This window comes from Aquarana catesbeiana, linkage group LG13 (genome assembly GCF_042186555.1).
Source record: "Aquarana catesbeiana isolate 2022-GZ linkage group LG13, ASM4218655v1, whole genome shotgun sequence".
Lineage (NCBI taxonomy): Eukaryota > Metazoa > Chordata > Amphibia > Anura > Ranidae > Aquarana > Aquarana catesbeiana.
This window is the reverse complement of record NC_133336.1, coordinates 201,133,879-201,157,581: the sequence shown is the minus strand read 5'-3', so window position 1 is coordinate 201,157,581 and position 23,703 is coordinate 201,133,879. Positions and strand designations below refer to the sequence as shown.

General features: G+C 43.9%; 2 protein-coding genes across 4 annotated transcripts in view; both read left to right on the top strand.

Moving 5' to 3' along the window:
* LOC141117536 (NACHT, LRR and PYD domains-containing protein 3-like) overlaps positions 1-18,248 on the top strand; it is a 387,369-nt gene extending 369,121 nt beyond the window's left edge. Inside the window, exons 8-9 of the mRNA XM_073610435.1 lie at positions 10,815-10,979; positions 18,080-18,248. Of these exons, the coding sequence (XP_073466536.1) occupies positions 10,815-10,979; positions 18,080-18,248 (334 nt within the window). The remainder of the gene's footprint in view (positions 1-10,814; positions 10,980-18,079) is intronic.
* The window catches only part of LOC141117699 (NACHT, LRR and PYD domains-containing protein 3-like), a 2,363,088-nt gene that overhangs the window by 2,259,220 nt on the left and 80,165 nt on the right, over positions 1-23,703 (top strand). The window lies entirely within an intron of this gene.

Below are 23,703 nucleotides of genomic sequence, written 5' to 3'. Positions count from 1 at the left end.
ATCTTACACCTCCAATCTTCCTTTCCTTACCGCTGGGCAAGCTCTTCCCTAGACTATCTGGGTGTCAAGCTCACCCCCATTTACGCTTCCCTTTTCTAAGCCAACTACTACCCACTCTTACGTACAATTACTACTCTCATGTCATCTTGGCGATTCCCCTCCTTATCCTGGATCGGACGGATCCATGCGGTCAAGATGACCATCCTTCCGAAGATTCTTTATTTTTTCCGAACCCTTCCTGTCCAGGTCCCTGCCTTCTATCTGAGGCTGCTTCAGAACAGACTTCTTGCCTTTATCTGGGCACATAAACGCCCCAGGGTTTCCCGCTCTACGCTCTATGCTCATAGGTTACAGGGTGGGCTGGGCGTTCCGAACGTTGCAAAATATTACCAAGCAGCCCAAATTTCCCAACTCTCCATGCTCCACGCCACTTCTGATATCCCCTTATGGGTTCTCCTGGAGGTACCCAATTGCGCGCCTGTCCCCATCTCTGCACTATTGTGGCTACCCCCTAAAATGCGACCGCCTTCTGCCAGCCCCCTTATGATACACAGTCTGAAATTATGGGACTCGATACGATACTCGGGCAAGCTTATGTCCCCATTTTTACCACTGCTTCCCCTCTTGAATAACCCTATGTTTCCACCTGGCCTAGAACAACCCCACATTTTCTCATGGTGGCCCACCCATGGGTTTTCCCTGGTTCGCCACTTCCTTCATACCCGCGCCTTTCCCACGTGGTCCTCGTTTCGAGAGACCCATGAAGCTCCACCTGCTGAACTCTTCCGCTATATCCAACTACAACATTGGATAACTTCCTTTCGACGCCTGGGCTCCTTTCCGTACCAAATGACTGCCTTCGAGCACTCCTGCCAACATTGCCCAGGTGCTCGTGGCACCATTTCCATGATATACTCCTTACTAACTGCCGGCAACAATTCCACTTCCCTTTCCTACACGCTAAAATGGGAACGCGACCTATCCCCCATAGATCTCGCAGACTGGAGTAAAGCCTGGTCCAGCATAGCAAAATGCTCCTTTAACACTGCCACGTTGGAGGCGGCCTATAAGGTCCTCCTGCGCTGGTATTGGGTTCCAGCCCGTATCGCAAAATCAAACCCATCATACAACGACAGATGCTTTAGGGGTTGCGGTCAACGAGGAGATGAACTGCACACGTGGTGGTCCTGCCCCCATCTTATAGGCTTCTGGTCAAGGGTCTTTGGTCTACTCTCCTTCCTATTTCATGCTCCCTTCCGCAAAGACCCCAAATTTGCATTACTCCATTGCCCGCTCCCGGGCCTCTTTTCTCATCAACAAAAACTAGCTACATACTTATTTATTGCCGCTAAACGAACAATAGCGAGGGCTTGGAAAAAACCCTCTGTCTCATTCGCAGAGGTGAAGAATTCCTTGACGACCCTCATGATTCACGAAAAAATGTCCAGCATCCTCCACGACTCCCATGCTAAATTCCTTAAGGTATGGGCCCCGTGGTGGTCCTACACACTCCCCAATCTAAATCCGACTAGTCTAGGTCTGTAGGTCCAATTTGCACTAGCCTCCAGCCTGAGGGACCTCTTTTCCCCCCTCTCTTCCCCTCTTTTTCTGGGCCTCTCACCCGCCGCTCTCTGTTCTACTCATATATCTCCTCCTCTTTCCCCCTTTGTTGTTGTACATGTGTTCTTCTTCTCCACTCTTCCCCTCCCTTTTTTTTTTTTTTCTCTTCTCTCTTTCCTCCCTTCTCATGCTTGTTTGTCTCCCCCTACCCTGTTTTGCGGATAACTCCGCTCGTTTTTGTCCGCCTTAGCCCCTGGGCCTTACGGTTTGGGCATAGCGCACTGACCGCCGGCCCTGGCTGACGGGTCAATGTCAGATTGATATAATGTACTTTAAAAAATGTTCATTATGTGCTTTTATGTAAACCTTCTTCTTATGTTTCTGTACATATCCCCTGCGTGGGAACTCATTATCAGGGGTTTTTCCCCTTTTTTTATATTTCAATAAAAAACATTGTAAAAAAAAAAAAATGACAAGAGACAGTTTTTAACAATTCCTTTATTTAAATGCTTCTTCTTTCTTCTATCTTCCTTTATCTTCTTCTGGTTCTTCTGGCTCTTCTGGTTCTTCCTCCAGTGTTCTCGTCCAGCATCTCCTCCGCGGCCTCTTCTTCCCTTCTTCTCCTCGGGCTACTCCGCATCCATGGCATGGGGGGAGGCTCCCGCTCTTCTCTTCATCTTCTTCTTTTCTTCATCTTCTTCATCTGGAGGAAGAACCAGAAGAGCCAGAAGAACCAGAAGAAGAAGATGAAGGAAGATAGAAGAAAGAAGAAGCATTTAAATAAAGGAATTGTCAAAAACTGTCTCTTGTCATTTTTAACATTTTTGACACTTTTTTAGTGAAATGGAAGTACCCCCCTACCATTTCACACAGGGGGGAGGGCCGGGATCTGGGGGTCCCCTTGTTAAAGGGGGCTTCCAGATTCCGATAAGCCCCCCGCCCGCAGACCCCCACAACCACTGGCCAGGGTTGTGGGGATGAGGCCCTTGTCCTCATCAACATGGGGACAAGGTGTTTTGGGGGCTACCCCAAAGCACCCTCCCAATGTTGAGGGCATGTGGACTGGTATGGTTCAAGAGATGGGGTGCTCTCTCGTCCCCCCCTCTTTTCCTGTGGCCTGCCAGGTTGCATGCTCGGATAAGGGTCTGGTATGGATTTTTGGGGGACCCCACGCCGTTCTTTTTTTAAATTTTGGTGCGTGGTTCCCCTTAACCACTTAACAACCAGCCCATAGCCAAATGAAGGCTACAGGGCGGTTGCTTAACTCTGGGAGGGCATCCAGGGACGTCCTCCCAGAATTCTGCTCTCGCGTGCCCACCGCTAATCGCGGCCATTTACCATGTGATCGCTCTGTCAAATGACGGAGCGATCACATGTAAACGAACCGGCGTCATCTCATGACGCTGGTTCGTCTCCTCCCCTCCTGTGTACCGATCGGTACACTGTGAGCGGAGAGGGGGATGGATGGATGGTAGCAGTGCTGTGGGCTGCATCTGTAGTGCCCACAGCGCTGCATAGAGGCATCAAGCCATCCATCCATCCATGCTCAGCCATCCCTCACTATTCTGCAATGCCCTGCAATGCTGTGCAATACTCTGCAATGCCCCACAATACTCTGCAATGCCCCACAATACCCCACAATACTCTGCAATGCCCCACAATACCCCACAATATTCTGCAATGCCCCACAAAACTCTGCAATGCCCCACAATACTCTGCAATACCCCGCAATACTCTGCCATACCCTGCAATACCCCGAAATACCCCGCAATACTCTGCCATACCCTGCAATACCCCGAAATACCCCGCAATACTCTGCCATACCCTGCAATACCCCGCAATACTCTGCCATACCCTGCAATACCCCGAAATACCCCGCAATACTCTGCCATACCCTGCAAGACACCGAAATACCCCACAATACTCTGCAATACCCCGCAATACTCTGCCATACCCTGCAATACCCCGCAATACTCTGCCATACCCCGCAATACTCTGCAATACCCCGCAATACTCTGCCATACCCTGCAATACCCCAAAATAACCCGCAATACTCTGCCATACCCTGCAATACCCCAAAATATCCCGCAATACTCTGCAATACCCCGCAGTACCCAGCCATACTCTGCAATACTCGGTGATACCCAGCCATACTCTGTCATACTCTGCCATACTCTGCCATACCCAGTCATGCTCTGCAATACCCCGCAAAAATCTGCAATACTCTGCCATAACCCGCAATACTCTGCCATACCCAGCCATACTCTGCAATACCCCGCAATACCCAGCCATACTCTGCAATACTCGGTGATACCCAGCCATACTCTGCCATACCCAGTCATACTCGGCGATACTCTGCAATACCCAGCCATGCTTAGCCATACTCGGCCATGCTCAGCCATACTCGGCCATGCTCAGCCATACTCTGCCTCTGTATGTGGCCAGGCTGTGGAAGTCTCACACATGTGGTATCACCGTACTCAGAAGGAGTAGGAGAATCTATTTTGGGGTGTCATTTTTGGTATGTACATGCTATGTTTTAGAAATATTGTTTAAATGGACAACTTTGTGTTTTAAAAAAAAGCATTTTAACCAGTTCCCTCCTGCCGTCATACGACGTCCTTGACTTTGTGCGGGGATATCTGAATGATGGGTGCAGCTACAGGCATCATTCAGATATCAGCTTTTTTAGCCAGCGATACCCTACGCCATAAGAATGATCATAGCGGCTGTTACACTGCTTGATCGTTCTTACGGGAGGCGAGAGGGGACATCCCCCCTCCCACTGCCCTCCGGTGCTTCTACCGACTCACCGCTACAATCAAAGCCAGGATCGTTTTTTTTTTTTTATTTCAGGCACAGCCTAGAGGTGAGATGTGGGGTCTTATTGACCCCATATCTCACTGTAAAATGGACCTGTCATGCCATATTCCTATTACAAGGGATATTTACATTCCTTGTAATAGGAATAAAAGTGATCAAAAATATTTTTTTTTGGAAAAAAGTGTCAAACTAAAATAAATAAAGTAAAATGAACAATTAAAAAAAAAAATTAAAGCGCCCCTGTCCGTGTACTCGCATGCAGAAGCGAACGCATACGTAAGTCCCGCCCACATATGAAAACGGTGTCCAAACCACATATGTGCGATCGGTAGAGTGAGAGCAATAATTTTGGCCCTAGACCTCCTCTGTAACTCAAAATTTGTAACCAGTAAAAAATTTTAAAGCGTCGCCTACGGGGATTTTTAAGTAGCGAAGTTTGGCGCCATTCCACAAGCATGTACAATTTTGAAAGGTGACATGTTAGGTATCTATTTACTTGGCATAAATTCATCTTTCATATTATGCAAAAACATTGGGCTTACCTTACTATTTTGTTTTTTTAAAGCACAAAACAGTTTTCTTCCCCCAAAAAAATGCGTTTGAAAAATTGCTGCGCAAATATCGTGCGAGATAAAAAGTTGCAATGACCACTATTGTATTCTCTAGGGTCTTTGCTAAAAAAACATATATAATGTTTTGGGGTTCTATGTAATTTTCTAGCAAATAAATCATGATTTTTACATGTAGGAGAGAAATGTCAGAATTGGCCTGGGTGCTCCAGAACGCCTGAAGGTGCTCCCTGCATGTTGGGCCTCTGTATGTGGCCACGCTGTTTAAAAGTCTCTCGGGAGTAATAGCAGAATGTGCTTTGGGGTGTAATTTGTGGTATGCATATGCTGTGTGTGAGAAATAACCTGCTAATATGACAATTTTGTGAAAAAAAACAAGGAAAAAAAACCTTGATTTTGCAAAGAATTGTGGGAAAAAATTACAACTTCAAAAAACTCACCATGCATCTTTCTAAATACCTTGGAATGTCTTCTTTCCAAAAAGGGGTCATTTGGGGGGTATTTGTACTTTTCTGGCATGTTAGGGTCTCAAGAAATGAGATAGGCCGTCAGTAATTCAGGTGTGATCAATTTTCAGATATTGGCACCATAGCTTGTGGATGCTATAACTTTCACAAAGACCAAATAATATACACTAATTTGGGTTATTTTTACCAAAGATATGTAACGGTATAAATTTTGGCCAAAATATATGAAGAAAATTTACTAATTTGCAAAATTATTAAAACAGAAATGAAGAAAAATGCATTTTTTTACCGATTTTTCGGTCTTTTTTCTTTTATAGCGCAAAAAATAAAGAACCCAGCGGTGATTAAATACCACCAAAAGAAAGCTATATTTGTGTGAAAAAAGGACAAAAACTTCATATAGATACAGTGTTGCATGACTGAGTAATTGTCATTCAAAATGTGAGAGCACCAAAAGCTGAAAATTGGTCTGGTTATTAAGGGGGTTTAAGTGCCCAGTGGTCAAGTGGTTAATATCCATACCAGACCTGAAGGGCTGGTATGGAATTTAGGGGGACCCCCACGTCATTTTTTTTAAAACTTTGGTTCGGGGTTCCCCTGTGGGGAATTCCCATGCCGTTTTTATCAATGAACTTCTATGTGTATTGTCAGACCGGCAATGCATTCATAGCCGCGAGTAGTTTTAAATTACTTTTTTTCCTTTGAAATGTCATTTTGCTGTCAGACTGTTCTAAACACGGTAAACATGTGCCCCTTTACAGGCATACTATAGACACCCCCCAGGTACGAAATTTAAAGGGATATTACACTTTTATTGTTTCACTTTAAGCATTATTAAAATCACTGCTCCCGAAAAAACGGCCATTTTTAAAACTTTTTTTTGCATTGATCGATGTCCCCTGGGGCAGGACCCAGGTCAATAACTTGCATATAAGCCTTTAAAATTAGCACTTTTGATTATTCATGTTCGTGTCCCATAGACTTTAACGGTGTTCGCGTGTTCGAACAAACTTTTTTCCTGTTCGCATGTTCTGGTGCGAACCGAACAAGGGGGTGTTTGGCTCATCCCTACTACTGACACGCAGGCAGGTGTTTTTACAGTATTTACAGCTACTTAAAGAAAATTGCTGGTGTTCTTCTGATCCTATTAGTCCTATTAGCTACAGTATTTACAGTTAGTGTAGTGCGTCCTCTGCACAGTGTGCACCTAAAGCTACCTGAAGAAAATTTGTGGTGTTCTTCTGATCCTATATTAATACCACAGGCAGGCAGCTACAGTATTTACAGTTAGTGTATGGTGTCCTCTGCACAGTGTGCACCTAAAGCTACCTGAAGACAATTGCTGTTGATCTGCTCCTATTAATACCACAGGCAGGCAGCTACAGTATTTACAGTTAGTGTACGGTGTCCTCTGCACAGTGTGCACCTAAAGCTACCTGAAGACAATTGCTGTTGTTCTGCTCCTATTAATACCACAGGCAGGCAGCTACAGTATTTACAGTTATGGCCCATACACACGGTTGGACATTGATCGTACATTCTGACAACAAAATCCTAGGATTTTTTCAGACGGATGTTGGCTCAAACTTGTCTTGTATACACACGGTTACACAAAGTTGTCAGAAAATCCGATCGGTCTGAATGCGGTGATGTAAAACACGTATGTCAGGATTATAAACGGGGCAGTAGCCAATAGCTTTTGTCTCTTAATTTATTCTGAGCATGCGTGGCACTTTGTGCGTCGGATTTGTGTACACACGATAGGAATTTCCGACAACGGATTTTGTTGTCGGAAAATTTTATAGCAAGCTCTCAAACTTTGTGTGTCGGAAATTCCTATGGAAAATGTGTGATGGAGCCTTACGGTCAGAATTTCCGACAACGAGCTCCTATCACACATTTTCCATCGGAAAATCCTATCGTGTGTACAGGGCATTAGTGTACTGTGTCCTCTGCACAGTGTGCATCTAAAGCTACCTGAAGAAAATTAGTGGTGTTCTTCTGATCCTATTAATGCCACAGGCAGGCAGCTGCAGTATTTTCAGTTAGTGTAGTGCGTCCTCTGCACAGTGTGCACCTAAAGCTACCTGGAGACAATTGCTGTTGATCTGCTCCTATTAATACCACAGGCAAGTACCTACAGTATTTACAGTTAGTGTTCTGTGTCCTCTGCACAGTGTTCACCTAAAGCTACCTGAATAAAATTGGTGGTGTTCTTCTGATCCTATTAATACCACAGGCAGGCAGCTACAGTATTTACAGTTGGTGTACTGTGTCCTCTGCACAGTGTGCACCTAAAGCTACCTGAAGAAACTTAGTGGTGTTCTTCTGATCCTATTAATACCACAGGCAGACAGCTACAGTATTTACAATTAGTGTACTGTGTCCTCTGCACAGTGTGCACCTAAAGCTACCTGAAGACAATTGCTGTTGTTATGATCCTGATCTTTTTTATTTTTTTAAAGCGGTGTTCCAGCCAAATGTATACTTTTTAAATAAAAATACTCCTATAATACACAAGCATAATGTATTCTAGTAAAGTTATTCTGTAAACTAAGGTCCGTTTTGTTAGTTTATAGCATTAGTTTGTTATTTTATAAACTTCCAGCAGGCCGTGGCCATCTTAAGTGTGGGCATCTGAAGCCAGACTGTATTTCTTCCTGGATCTAATCCTTGCAGATCTCGCACATGCTCAGTGCAGCACAAGCAGTGTGATTGGTTTCAGGTCAGGTTTCCATAGCTACGGCAGTGTCAGAGGAAGTTGCTGTCCCTTAGCTATGCAAACCTCTCCTTCCCACCTCCCTCCAGGAAATAAATTACAATTGCATTATTTCTTGCATTGCCTACCTGCAAATGGCGTAGACCAAGTAAAAATGAATTTCTATGACATCACATCACCCCGAGAAAATTGCATCACAACAACCCCCGCAAATAGCATCACAACACCCCCCGCAAATTGCATCACAACACCCCCCGCAAATCGTATCATAACCACCCCCGCAAATCGCATCACATTGCCCCCAGCAAATCGCATCATACAGCTCCCCCAAATCGTATCACAACACCCCCCGAAAATTGCATCATAACACCCCCACAAATCGCATCAAATAGCCCCCCACAAATCATATCACAGCACCCCCACAAATGGCATCACATCGCTCCCTGCAAATCACATCACAACACCACCCACAAATCACATCACATAGCCCCCTGCAAATTGCTTCACAATATTCCCCACAAATGGCATCACATCACTCCCTGCAATTCGCATCACAACACCACCCGCAAATCGCATCACATTGCCCCCAGCAAAGTGTATCATAACACCCATCACATGCCCCCATCAAAACTGCCCCATCATATTGCCACCATCAAAACTGCCCCATCAAAATTTCCCCATCAGAATTGCCCCATCAAAACTGCCCCCATTGAAACTGCCCATCATATTGCCACCATCAGAATTGCCCCATCAAAACTGCCCCATCAAAACTGCCCCAATCAAAACTGCCCTATTAAAATTGCCCCCATCAAAACTGCCCCCATCAAAACTTCCCCCATCATATTGCCACCATCAGAATGGCCCCATCAAAACTGCCCCATCATGTTGCCCCCATCAAAACTGCCCCATCAAAATTGACCCCATCAGAATTGCCCCATCAAAACTGCCCCCATCAAAACTGCCCCATCATATTGCCACCATCAAAACTGCCCCATCAAAATTGCTCCCATCAGAATTGCCCCATCAAAACTTCCCCCATCAAAACTGCCCCATCATATTGACACCATCAGAATTGCCCCATCAAAACTGCCCCTAATTTTATTGCCCCCATCAAAACTACCCCATCAAAACTGCCCCATCAAAATTGCCCCATCAAAAACGCCCCCATCAAGACTGCCCCATCATATTGCCTCATCAAAACTGCCCCATCATATTCCTCTATTATAAATCAGTACATAATGTGTCTGTCCCCTCCCCCGGGCTCTGTATGTAATCAGAGCTGAGATGCTCCAGCCACCTCCCCCACCGCCCAACACTGTGTATAAGAAGCTTTGGTAACCATGGCAACAAAAGCGATGCTACGGCCCAGCGATGCCTATTGTCTCCTGGGATTGATGACAAATATCTCCCAGGAGGCATTGCAAAGAGGGGAGGAAATGCTGGGCCGCGGCCGAGGACAGGAAGTGCCGACTACTATACAGTATATAACAGTGAGTTTAAGGGAAAAATAGGCCAATTCTTTATCAGCACACACAGCGGATTTGGAGGGAAATTACTTTAAAATATGGGTGGAGCTACACTTTAAGGTCCCGTTGTCACCGGCCCACTAGCACACGAAAAGCGCAGCTAAAGCACCGCAAAAATGACCAGCGATTTAGAGCTGTTTCATCGGCTCTGCAGTGTGAAAGGGGTCTTACTACTCAAGTCACTGTATGGTGATTGGAGATGGAAGTAGTGGTGAATGGGTTGTAGGAAATCTGCTTTTACACATTTCTGAACTTTCTCTTGATATTTGTAATTTTATGAGATAACTTTGTTGCTCTTCATGTTTATGTATTTTTGTACATTATATGTTATATAGATTGAAGTATCTGTGAATAGATTGGAGGAGATCTGCCCCTTCCTCACATGTATGAAAGTATTTTTGTAGTGAATGTAATTGTTATATCGGATCCCTATTGGTGGAATTATCACATCTAGTATAGTATGGAAGACTGCAGCACTAGTATATAACATTCACACAATATAAATGTGACAATATAACAATAAAAGTGAGACTCCTCATCACAAAACTCCCTATAAGTGTATATATAACAATGGTATGGAGACTATTTCACTGATAACTAATGAAGAGAATTTATAATCAGCAGATATAAAATTAGTGCAGCAATATTAGTACAACATTTTTTAAAAAGTTCCAAATAAAGAACGGTAATAATAAAATCTTTTCCACACCATAAGATCAAATCCTCCACCATGATGTTCAAAGGAAATCCCAAAGTACAATGGTGTCACTTTTAGTCAATGAAGTTTCCACAACATGAGTGAGACTTCTGTGACCATCAAAGTGAATCTCCACAACTGAATCCAAGACTTAGCAGAAGGTTGGAGATGAAAGCCTAGAGGTCAGTGTGAGTGTGTATGGTCCAATCCCCATACAGGAATAATGAATGGATCACACCACCTCATCCACTTCTCATGTCACATTTAGTAATTGGGGTCCACAAAAAGAGAACCCCTCCAATAGTGTAGATGATCGATCGTCATTTATAAAGTGATCTCATATTAATGATTCCAATAAAGAGAAATGAGTTCCATTCATGTAGAGAATAGTTACATTCATTCCGGAGGGAGAAATTCATTTTCTTCTGGTAACATTCTTCTCTTCTTCTACAGATTGTATAATAATCATCTGACAGACAGTTCCTGCCCCCACCTGGCATCTGGAATAAGAAATAACCAGACACTGAGGACACTGAACCTGTCTGGGAACAATCTGGAGGGTCCTCATTTCAGGGATGTGATGGAAGCTCTGACAACAAGCCGGATAGAGGAATTAGAGTGAGTATAACAGGACTGACTGAGACAATAATATTCTGGGACAGTTTTATATCTAAACCACATAAATAATATAGAAATATGAAAATGTCATCACATTCCATCTTTAGACTCCATAAGGCTCCATGCACACTGGGCTTAAAAAATGTCAGTTCCCTTGGCAGAAAAAACTTTCATATAGAGATTTCATTGTACAAAGTTTAGACAAGTTTAGGAGAGTTTTGCATTTTTTCTGCCAGAAAGCTCCAATCAGAAACACGAACCAGAAGGTTTTTTTTTCCTGCCTCTAAACATTGAGCTCAAAGTATGTCTTGGAACATGGAGCTGCTTCTACAGGCAGAATACAAAACTCCTGTAGTAGCAGCAATGTATCAAGCCAGTGTGCATGGAGCCTAAATATCCAATACTGGACTATTACACTAGATTACCAAAAGTATTGGAACACCTGCCTTTACACACACATGAACTTTAATGGCATCCCAGTCTTAGTCTGTAGGGTTCAATATGGAGTTGGCCCACCCTTTTCAGCTATAACAGCTTAATTTCTTCTGGGAAGGCCATCCACAAGGTTTAGGAGTGTGTCTATGGGAATGTTTGACCATTCTTCCAGAAGCACATTTGTGAGGTCAGGCACTAATGTTGGATGAGAAGGCCTGGCTCGCAGACTCTGCTCTAATTCATCCCAAAGGTGTCTTATCGGGTTGAGGTCAGGACTCTGTGCAGGCCAGTCAAGTTCCTCCACCCCAAACTCGCTCATCCATCTTTTTGGACCTTGCTTTGTGCACTGATACACAGTCATTTTGGAACAGGAAGGAGCCATCCCCAAACTGTTCCCACAAAGTTGAGAGAATTAAATTGTCCAAAATGTCTTGGTATGCTGATGCCTTAAGAGTTCCCTTCACTGGAATTAAGAGGCCAAATCCAACCCCTGAAAAACACCCCCCACACCATAATCCCCCCTCCCCCCACACCATAATCCCCCCTCCCCCCACTCCATAATACCCCCCCACACCATAATCGCCCCTCCAACAAATGATTTGCCAGTGCACAAAGCAAGGTCCATAAAGACATAGATGAGTGAGTTTGGGGTGGAGGAACTTGACTGGCCTGCACAGAGACCTGACCTCAACCCAATAGAACATCATTTGTATTATTTAGAGTGGAGACTGCAAGCCAGGCCTTCTAATCCAACATGATCGTTAGTATGGTGCTTTTGACAGCCAATTCCGATTTTTCATCCGACAAAAGTTGGATGTGCAGGCTATAAAATTTTTATCGTACATGAACTCAGTATCTGATTTTTGTTTAATCCAAAATAAATTGTGAGAGCAAGACAATGCATGTTAAGAAATGAAAGAATACATACAAAACTATTCAACACATCACGTCACTTCTGAAGTTGTATTCTGTCAGAAGGGAATTTTCATATGGAGAGTAACCTCTTCACTTTCGATATGAGACTAGCATGCCACAAAAAAATGGACTAATGGTCATCCAAAAATCTGATCGTGTGTACGAGGATTAAGACTGAGATGCCATTAAAGTTCATGTGCTTGTAAAGGCAGGTGGCGTCTCAATACTTTTGGTAATATAGTGTATGTCTAAACTACATAAACCTAATAATAATAGAGATATATTTAATCTCCTGGTTGTCTTTATATATCACCAATATCAGACAGTTCTCTAAAGCTGGATATAAATATATAAAACATTTAATATCTGCACTAAAAAACATGAACAACTTTGTGCAAATCTAATGAATGAAAACCAGCCGCCAGCAGGAAGTCTGATATAGAAGTACAAATAGTATAATATAATTCTATGTATAGAGCCCTACACTTAGTGATAAAATGTGTGATGAGACAAATGAGAAATCTGCAACCTACAATGTGTCCGAATACCAACCCTTCTAATGTAGATGTGATAACTCCACCAATAGTGATCAATAATAAAAATTCACAGCTACTTCAGTCTGTATAACATATAATGTGCAAAAATACAATATCACCCGAGGTATCCAGACAATGGCCGCAATCACATTACATAGAAAAGAAAAAGCCTCCATGTCACTGCCTGGACTCCATCATACACGGCTGCAGTCCGGAGCGGTGTGTGCTCTGAGTTCTGTGTATACTCGTGTATATGATGGACGTGTACAATCTGTGATTCTATATATATTTAAGGATTATGCACTATGGAGGCTTTTTCTTTTCTATGTAATGTGATTGCGGCCATTGTCTGGATACCTCGGGTGATATTGGAGATACTACCTGGAGGTCTGACATTCCGTGGCACAGTCTGTTCTCATCGGAAGCCGGCTTGAGCAGAGTGGCGCTGCTGGAAGGATATAAACAAGCGTGTCTGGGCCTTGTGGGGACAAACCTTTTGGTAAGTGACATGTTTGCTTACCGGTGTGGGGGAGGTTGATTGAAGTTGCTGCAAAGTGGTGGAAGTTGATCAGCATTGATTTAATCCATCTGGATGAATCTCTGGTATTTCTGTTAGACCCCCTTCACACTGAGGCAGTTTTCAGACATTTTAGCACTAGAAATAGTGCCTGAAAACTGCCTCCCATTTATTTGTATTCCATTATTTGAGTTCTTTCACACTGGAGCGGTGTGCTTGTGGGACATTAGAAAAAGTCCTGCAAGCAGCATCTTTGGGGCGGGTTATGAGCATTATAAATAGCACTCCCAAAACACCCCTACCCATTGAAATGAATGGGCAGCACTTCCAAGCACTTTGAACGCGCCACAAAACTGGTCTTTTTTCTTTTTTTAAAGCTGTGTTTCGGCCGAATGTATACTTTTTAAATAAAAATAGCCCTATAATACACAAGCTTAATATATTCTAGTAAAGTTAGTCTGTAAACTAAGGTCCGTTTTGTTAGATTATAGCATTAGTTTGTTATTTTATAAACTTCCAGCAGGCCGTGGCCATCTTAAGTGTGGGCATCTGAAGCCAGACTGTATTTCTTCCTGGATCTCATCCTTGTAGATCTCGCACATGCTCAGTGCAGCACAAGCAGCGTGATAGGTTTCAGGTCAGGTTTCCATAGCTACGGCAGTGTCAGAGGAAGTTACTGCCCCTTAGCTATGCAAACCTCTCCTCCCCTCCTCCCTCCAGGAATAAGTAAATAAATTACAATTGCATTATTTCTTGCATTGCCTACCTGCAAATGGCGTAGAGCAAGTAAAGATGAATTTCTATGACATCACATCGTCCTGAGAAAATTGCATCACAACAACCCCCGCAATTAGCATCACAACACCCCCGCAAATCGCAACACATAGCCCCCGCAAATCGCATCACAACACCCCCTGCAAATCGCATCATACAGCTCCCCACAAATCACATCACAACACCCCCCGCAGATTGCATCACAACACCTTCACAAATCGCATCACATAGCCCCCCGCAAATCACATCACAACACCCCCCACAAATGGCTTCACATCGCTCCCTGCAAATTGTATCACAACACCCCCTGAAAAAATCACATCACATTGCCCCCAGCAAATCACATCATACAACTCCCCTAAATCGCATCACAACACCCCCCGAAAATTGCATCACAACACCCCCACAAATCGCATCACATAGCCCCCCACAAATCGTATCACAACACCCCCACAAATGGCATCACATCGCTCCCTGCAAATCACATCACAACACCCCCCACAAATCGCATCACATGGCCCCCTGCAAATTGCTTCACAACATCCCCCGCAAATGGCATTACATCACTCCCCGCAATTCGCATCACAACACCCCCCACAAATCGCATCACATTGCCCCCAGCAAAGCGTATCATAACACCCATCACATGCCCCCATCAAAACTGCCCCATCAAAATTGCCCCCATCAGAATTGCCCCATCAAAACTGCCACCATCAAAACTGCCCATCATATTGCCACCATCAGAATTACCCCATCAAAACTGCCCCATCAAAACTGTCCCCATCAAAACTGCCCCCCATCAAAATTTTCCCCATCAAAACTGCCCCATCATATTGCCACCATCAAAACTGCCCCATCAAAATTGCCCCATCAGAATTGCCCCATCAAAACTTCACCCATCATATTGCCACCATCAGAATTGCCCCATCAAAACTGCCCCATCATATTGACCCATCAAAACTGCCCCATCAAAATTGACCCCATCAGAATGTCCCCATCAAAACTGCCCCATCATATTGCCACCATCAAAACTGCCCCATCAAAATTGCCCCCATCAGAATTGCCCCATCAAAACTTCCCCCATCAAAACTGCCCCATCATATTGACACCATCAGAATTGCCCCATAAAAACTGCCCCATCATATTGCCCCCATCAAAACACCCCATCAAAATTGCCCCATCAAAACTGCCTCCATCAAAACTGCTCCATCATATTGCCACCATCAAAACTGCCCCATCATATTGCCACCATCAAAACTGCCCCATCAAAATTGCCCCCATCAGAATTGCCCCATCAAAACTTCCCCCATCAAAACTGCCCCATCATATTGACACCATCAGAATTGCCCCATAAAAACTGCCCCATCATATTGCCCCCATCAAAACACCCCATCAAAATTGCCTCATCAAAACTGCCCCCATCAGAATTGCCCACATCAAAACTGCCCCACCAAAACTACCCCATCATATTGCCATCATCAAGACTGCCCCATCAAAATTGCCCCCATCAGAATTGCCCCATCAAAACTGCCCCATGATATTGGCACCATCAAAACTGCCCCATCAAAATTGCCCCCATCAGAATTGCCCCATCAAAACTGCCCATCATATTGCCACCATCAGAATTGCCCCATCAAAACTGCCCCATCATATTGCCCCCATCAAAACTGTCCCCATCAAAACTGCCCCATCATATTGCCACCATCGAAACTGCCCCATCAAAATTGCCCCCATCAGAATTGCCCCACCAAAACTACCCCATTATATTGCCATCATCAAGACTGCCCCATCAAAATTGCCCCCATCAGAATTGCCCCATAAAAACTGCCCCCATCAAAACTGCCCCATCAGAATTGCCCTATCAAAACTGCCCCATAATATTGCCACCATCAAAACTGCCCCATCAAAATTGCCCCCATCAGAATTGCCCCATCAAAACTGCCCCATCATATTGCCACCATCAGAATTGCCCCAACAAAACTGCCCCATCATATTGCCACCATCAGAATTGCCCCAACAAAACTGCCCCATCATATTGCCCCCCTCAAAACTGCCCCCATCAGAAATACCCCATGAAAACTGTTACCATCAAAACTGCCCCCTCATATTGCCACTATCAAAGCTGCCCCCATCAAAACTGCTCCATCATATTGCCACCATCAAAACTGCCACATTATACCCCTATCAAAACTGCCCCCATCAGAATTGCCCACATCAAAACTGCCACATCAGAATCGCCCCACCAAAACTACCCCATCATATTGCCATCATCAAGACTGCCCCATCAAAACTACCCCATCATATTGCTACCATCAAAACTGCCCCCATCAAAACTGCCCCATCAAAATTGCTTCCATCAGAACTGCCCCATCAAAACTGCTCCATCATATTGCCCTCATCAAAAGTGCCCCATCAGAATTGCCCCATCAGAATTGCCCCCTTAAAACTGCCCCATCATATTCCTCTATTATAAATCAGTACATGGTGTGTCTGTCCCCTCCCCCCGGGCTCTGTATGTCATCAGAGCTGAGATGCTCCAGCCACCTCCCCCACCGCCCATCACTGTGTATGAGAAGCTTTGGTAACCATGGCAACAAAAGCGATGCTATGGCCCAGCGATGCCTATTGTCTCCTGGGATTGATGACAAATATCTCCCAGGAGGCATTGCAGAGAGGGGAGGAAATGCTGGGCCGCGGCCGAGGACAGGAAGTGCCGACTACTATACAGTATATAAAAGTGAGTTTAAGGGAAAAATAGGCCAATTCTTTATCAGCACACACAGCGGATTTGGAGGGAAATGACTTTAAAATATGGGTGGAGCTCCACTTTAAGGTCCCGTTGTCACCGGCCCACTAGGGCACGAAAAGTGCAGCTAAAGCACCGCAAAAATGACCAGCGATTTAGGGCTGTTTTATCGGCTCTGCAGTGTGAAAGGGGTCTTACTACACAAGTCACTGTATGGTGATTGGAGATGGAAGTAGTGGTGAATGGCTTGTAGGAGATCTGCTTTTTCACATTTATCAACTTTCTCTTGATGTTTGTAATTTTATGAGATAACTTTGTTGCTCTTCATGTTTATGTATTTTGTACATTATATGTTATATAGATTGAAGTAGCTGTGAATAGATTGGAGGAGATCTGCTCTTCCTCACATGTATGAAAGTGTATTTTTGTAGTGAATGGAATTGTTATATCTGATCCCTATTGGTGGAATTATCACATCTAGTATAATATGGAAGACTGCAGCACTAGTATATAACATTCACACAATATAAATGTGAAAATGTAACAATAAAAGTGAGACTCCTCATCACAAAACTCCCTATAATTGTATATATAACAATGGTATGGAGATTATTCCACTGATAACTAATGAAGAGAATTTATAATCAGCAGATATAAAATTAGTGCAGCAATATTAGTACAACATTTTCAAAAAAGTTCCAAATAAAGAACGGTAATAATAAAATCTTCTCCACACCATAAGATCAAATCCTCCACCATGATGTTCAAAGGAAATCCCAAAGTACAATGGTGTCACTTTTAGTCAATGAAGTTTCCACAACATGAGTGAGACTTCTGTGACCATCAAAGTGAATCTCCACAACTGAATCCAAGACTTAGCAGAAGGTTGGAGGTGAAAGCCTAGAGGTCAGTGTGAGTGTGTATGGTCCAATCCCCATACAGGAATAATGAATGGATCACACCACCTCATCCACTTCTCATGTCACATTTAGTAATTGGGATCCACAAAAAGAGAAATCCTCCAATAGTGTAGATGATCGATCGTCTTTTATAAAGTGATCTCATATTAATGATTCCAATAAAGAGAAATGAGTTCCATTCATGTAGAGAATAGTTACATTCATTCCTGGGGGAGAAATTCATTTTCTTCTGGTAACATTCTTCTCTTCTTCTACAGATTGTCCTCTAATGACCTGACAGACAGTTCCTGCCCCCACCTGGCATCTGGAATAAGAAATAACCAGACACTGAGGACACTGAACCTGTATAAGAACAATCTGGAGGGTCCTCAATTCAGGGATCTGATGGAAGCTCTGACAACAAGCCGGATAGAGGAATTACAGTGAGTATAACAGGACTGACTGAGACAATAATATTCTGGGACAGTTTTATATCTAAACCACATAAATAATATAGAAATATGAAAATGTCATCACATTCCATCTTTAGACTCCATAAGGCTCCATGCACACTGGGCTTAAAAAATGTCAGTTCCCTTGGCAGAAAAACACTTTCATATAGAGATTTTATTGTACAAAGTTTAGACGAGTTTAGGAGAGTTTTGCATTTTTTCTGCCAGAAAGCTCCAATCAGAAACATGAACCAGAAGGTTTTTTTTCCTGCCTCTAAACATTGAGCTCAAAGTATGTCTTGGAACATGGAGCTGTTTCTACAGGCAGAATACAAAACTCCTGTAGTAGCAGCAATGTATCAAGCCAGTGTGCATGGAGCCTAAATATCCAATACTGGACTATTACACTAGATTACCAAAAGTATTGGGACACCTGCCTTTACACACAAATTAACTTTAATGGCATCCCAGTATTAGTCTGTAGGGTTCAATATGGAGTTGGCCCACCCTTTTCAGCTATAACAGCTTAATTTCTCCTGGGAATGCTGTCCACAAGGTTTAGGAGGGTGTCTATGGGAATGTTTGACCATTCTTCCAGAAGCACATTTGTGAGGTCAGGCACTAATGTTGGATGAGAAGGCCTGGCTCACAGACTCTGCTCTAATTCATCCCAAAGGTGTCCTATCGGGTTGAGGTCAGGACTCTGTGCAGGCCAGTCAAGTTCCTCCACCCCAAACTCGCTCATCCATGTTTTTATGGACCTTGCTTTGTGCACTGGTACACAGTCATTTTGGAACAGGAAGGAGCCGTCTCCAAACTGTTCCCACAAAGTTGAGAGAATGAAATTGTCCAAAATGTCTTGGTATTCTGATGCCTTAAGAGTTCCCTTCACTGGAATTAAGAGGCCAAATCCAACCCCTGAAAAACACCCCCCACACCATAATCCCCCTCCCCGCACACCATAATCCCCCCTCCCCCCACTCCATAATACCCCCCCACACCATAATCGCCCCTCCACCAAATGATTTGCCAGTGCACAAAGCAAGGTCCATAAAGACATAGATGAGTGAGTTTGGGGTGCAGGAACTTGACTGGCCTGCACAGAGACCTGACCTCAACCCGATAGAACATCTTTGGTATTATTTAGAGTGGAGACTGCAAGCCAGGCCTTCTAATCCAACATGATCGTTAGTATGGTGCTTTTGACAGCCAATTCCGATTTTTCGTCCGACAAAAGCTGGATGTGCAGGCTATAAAATTTTTATTGTACATGAACTCAGTATCTGATTTTTGTTTAATCCAAAATAAATTGTGAGAGCAAGACTATGCATGCTAAGAAACGAAAGAATACATACAAAACTATTCAACACATCACGTCACTTCTGAAGTTGTATTCTGTCAGAAGGGAATTTTCATATGGAGAGTAACCTCTTCACTTTCGATATGAGACTAGCATGCCACAAAAAAATGGACGAACGGTCATCCAAAAATCTGATCGTGTGTACGAGGATTAAGACTGAGATGCCATTAAAGTTCATGTGCTTGTAAAGGCAGGCGTTACAATACTTTTGGTAATATAGTGTATGTCTAAACTACATAAACCTAATAATGGAGATATATTTCATCTCCTGGTTGTCTTTATATATCACCAATATCAGACAGTTCTCTAAAGCTGGATATAAAAATATAAAACATTTGATATCTGCGCTAAAAAACATGAACAACTTTGTGCAAATCGAATGAATGAAAACCAGCCGCCAGCAGGAAGTCTGATATAGAAGTACAAATAGTATAATATAATTCTATGTATAGAGCCCTACACTTAGTGATAAAATGTGTGATGAGACAAATGAGAAATCTGCAATCTACAATGTGTCCGAATACCAACACTTCTAATGTAGATGTGATAACTCCACCAATAGTGATCAATAATACAAATTCACAGCTACTTCAGTCTTTATAACATATAATGTGCAAAAATACAATATCACCCGAGGTGTCCAGACAATGGCCACAATCACATTACATAGAAAAGGAAAATCCTCCATGTCACTGCCTGGACTCCATCATACACGGCTGCAGTCCGGAGCGGTGTGTGCTCTGAGTTCTGTGTATACTCGTGTATATGATGGAAGTGTACAATCTGTGATTCTATATATATTTAAGGATTATGCACTATGGAGGTTTTTTCTTTTCTATGTAATGTGATTGCGGCCATTGTCTGGATACCTCGGGTGATATTGGAGATACTACCTGGAGGTCTGACATTCCGTGGCACAGTCTGTTCTCATCGGAAGCCGGCTTGAGCGGAGTGGCGCTGCTGGAAGGATATAAACAAGCGTGTCTGGGCCTTGTGGGGACAAACCTTTTGGTAAGTGACATGTTTGCTCACCGGTGTGGGGGAGGTTGATTGAAGTTGCTGCAAAGAGGTGGAAGTTGATCAGCATTGATTTAATCCATCTGGATGAATCTGTGGAATTTCTGTTAGACCCCTTTCACACTGAGGCAGTTTTCAGACATTTCAGCGCTAGAAATAACACCTGAAAACTGCCTCCCATTTATTTGTATGAGTGCTTTCACACTCGGGCGGTGTGCTTGTGGGACATTAGAAAAAGTCCTGCAAGCAGCATCTTTGGGGCGGGTTATGAGCATTATAAATAGCGCTCCCAAAATGCCCCTACCCATTGAAATGAATGGGCAGCACTTCCAAGCACTTTGAACGCGCCGCAAAACTGGTCTTTTTTCTTTTTTTAAAGCTGTGTTCCGGCCAAATGTATACTTTTTAAATAAAAATAGCCCTATAATACACAAGCTTAATGTATTCTAGTAAAGTTAGTCTGTAAACTAAGGTCCGTTTTGTTAGATTATAGCATTAGTTTGTTATTTTATAAACTTCCAGCAGGCCGTGGCCATCTTAAGTGTGGGCATCTGAAGCCAGACTGTATTTCTTCCTGGATCTCATCCTTGTAGATCTCGCACATGCTCAGTGCAGCACAAGCAGCATGATAGGTTTCAGGTCAGGTTTCCATAGCTACGGCAGTGTCAGAGGAAGTTACTGCCCCTTAGCTATGCAAACCTCTCCTCCCCTCCTCCCTCCAGGAATAAGTAAATAAATTACAATTGCATTATTTCTTGCATTGCCTACCTGCAAATGGCGTAGAGCAAGTAAAGATGAATTTCTATGACATCACATCGTCCTGAGAAAATTGCATCACAACAACCCCCGCAAATCGCATCACAACACCCCCGCAAATCGCATCACATAGCCCCCGCAAATCGCATCACAACACCCCCTGCAAATGGCATCATACAGCTCCCCACAAATCACATCACAACACCCCCCGCAAATTGCATCACAACACCCTCACAAATCGCATCACATAGCCCCCCGCAAATCACATCACAACACCCCCCACAAATGGCTTCACATCGCTCCCTGCAAATTGTATCACAACACCCCCCGAAAAAATCACATCACATTGCCTCCAGCAAATCACATCATACAGCTCCCCTAAATCGCATCACAACACCCCCCGAAAATTGCATCACAACACCCCAACAAATCGCATCACGTAGCCCCCCACAAATTGTATTACAACACCCCCACAAATGGCATCACATCACTCCCTGCAAATCACATCACAACACCCCCCGCAAATCGCATCACATAGCCCCCTGCAAATTGCTTCACAACATCCCCGCAAATGGCATTACATCACTCCCCACAATTCGCATCACAACACCCCCCACAAATCGCATCACATTGCCCCCAGCAAAGCGTATCATAACACCCATCACATGCCCCCATCAAAACTGCCCCATCATATTGCCACCATCAAAACTGCCCCATCAAAATTGCCCCCATCAGAATTGCCCCATCAAAACTGCCACCATCAAAACTGCCCATCATATTGCCACCATCAGAATTGCCCCATCAAAACTGCCCCATCAAAACTGCCCCCATCAAAGCTGCCCCCCATCAAAATTTTCCCCATTAAAACTGCCCCTATCAAAACTGCCCCATCATATTGCCACCATCAAAACTGCCCCATCAAAATTGACCCCATCAGAATGTCCCCATCAAAACTGCCCCATCATATTGCCACCATCAAAACTGCCCCATCAAAATTGCCCCATCAAAACTGCCTCCATCAAAACTGCTCCATCATATTGCCACCATAAAAACTGCCCCGTTATATTGCCCCATCAAAACTGCCTCCATCAGATTGCCCACATCAAAACTGCCCCATCAAAATTGCCCCACCAAAACTACCCCATCATATTGCCATCATCAAGACTGCCCCATCAAAATTGCCCCCATCAGAATTGCCCCATCAAAACTGCCCCATCATATTGCCACCATCAGAATTGCCCCATCAAAACTGCCCCATCATATTGCCCCCATCAAAACTGTCCCCATCAAAACTGCCCCATCATATTGCCACCATCGAAACTGCCCCATCAAAATTGCCCCCATCAGAATTGCCCCATCAAAACTGCCCTATCAGAATCGCCCCACCAAAACTACCCCATCATATTGCCATCATCAAGACTGCCCCATCAAAACTGCCCCCATCAAAACTGCCCCATCATATTGCTACCATCAAAACTGCCCCCATCAAAACTGCCCCATCAAGATTGCCCAATAAAAACTGCCCCATCATATTGCCACCATCAAAACTGCCCCATCAAAATTGCTTCCATCAGAACTGCCCCATCAAAACTGCCCCATCATATTGCCACCATCAAAACTGCTCCATCATATTGCCCTCATCAAAACTGCCCCATAAGAATTGTCCTATCAGAATTGCCCCCTTAAAACTGCCCCATTATATTCCTCTATTATAAATCAGTACATGGTGTGTCTGTCCCCTCCCCCGGGCTCTGTATGTCATCAGAGCTGAGATGCTCCAGCCACCTCCCCCACCGCCCATCACTGTGTATGAGAAGCTTTGGTAACCATGGCAACAAAAGGGATGCTACGGCCCAGCGATGCCTATTGTCTCCTGGGATTGATGACAAATATCTCCCAGGAGGCATTGCAGAGGGGGGAGGAAATGCTGGGCCGCGGCCGAGGACAGGAAGTGCCGACTACTATACAGTATATAAAAGTGAGTTTAAGGGAAAAATATGCCAATTCTTTATCAGCACACACAGCGGATTTGGAGGGAAATTACTTTAAAATATGGGTGGAGCTCCACTTTAAGGTCCCATTGTCACCGGCCCACTAGCACACGAAAAGCGCAGCTAAAGCACCGCAAAAATGACCAGCGATTTAGGGCTGTTTTATCGGCTCTGCAGTGTGAAAGGGGTCTTACTACACAAGTCACTGTATGGTGATTGGAGATGGAAGTAGTGGTGAATGGCTTGTAGGAATTCCACTTTTACACATTTATGAACTTTCTCTTGATATTTGTAATTTTATGAGATAACTTTGTTGCTCTTCATGT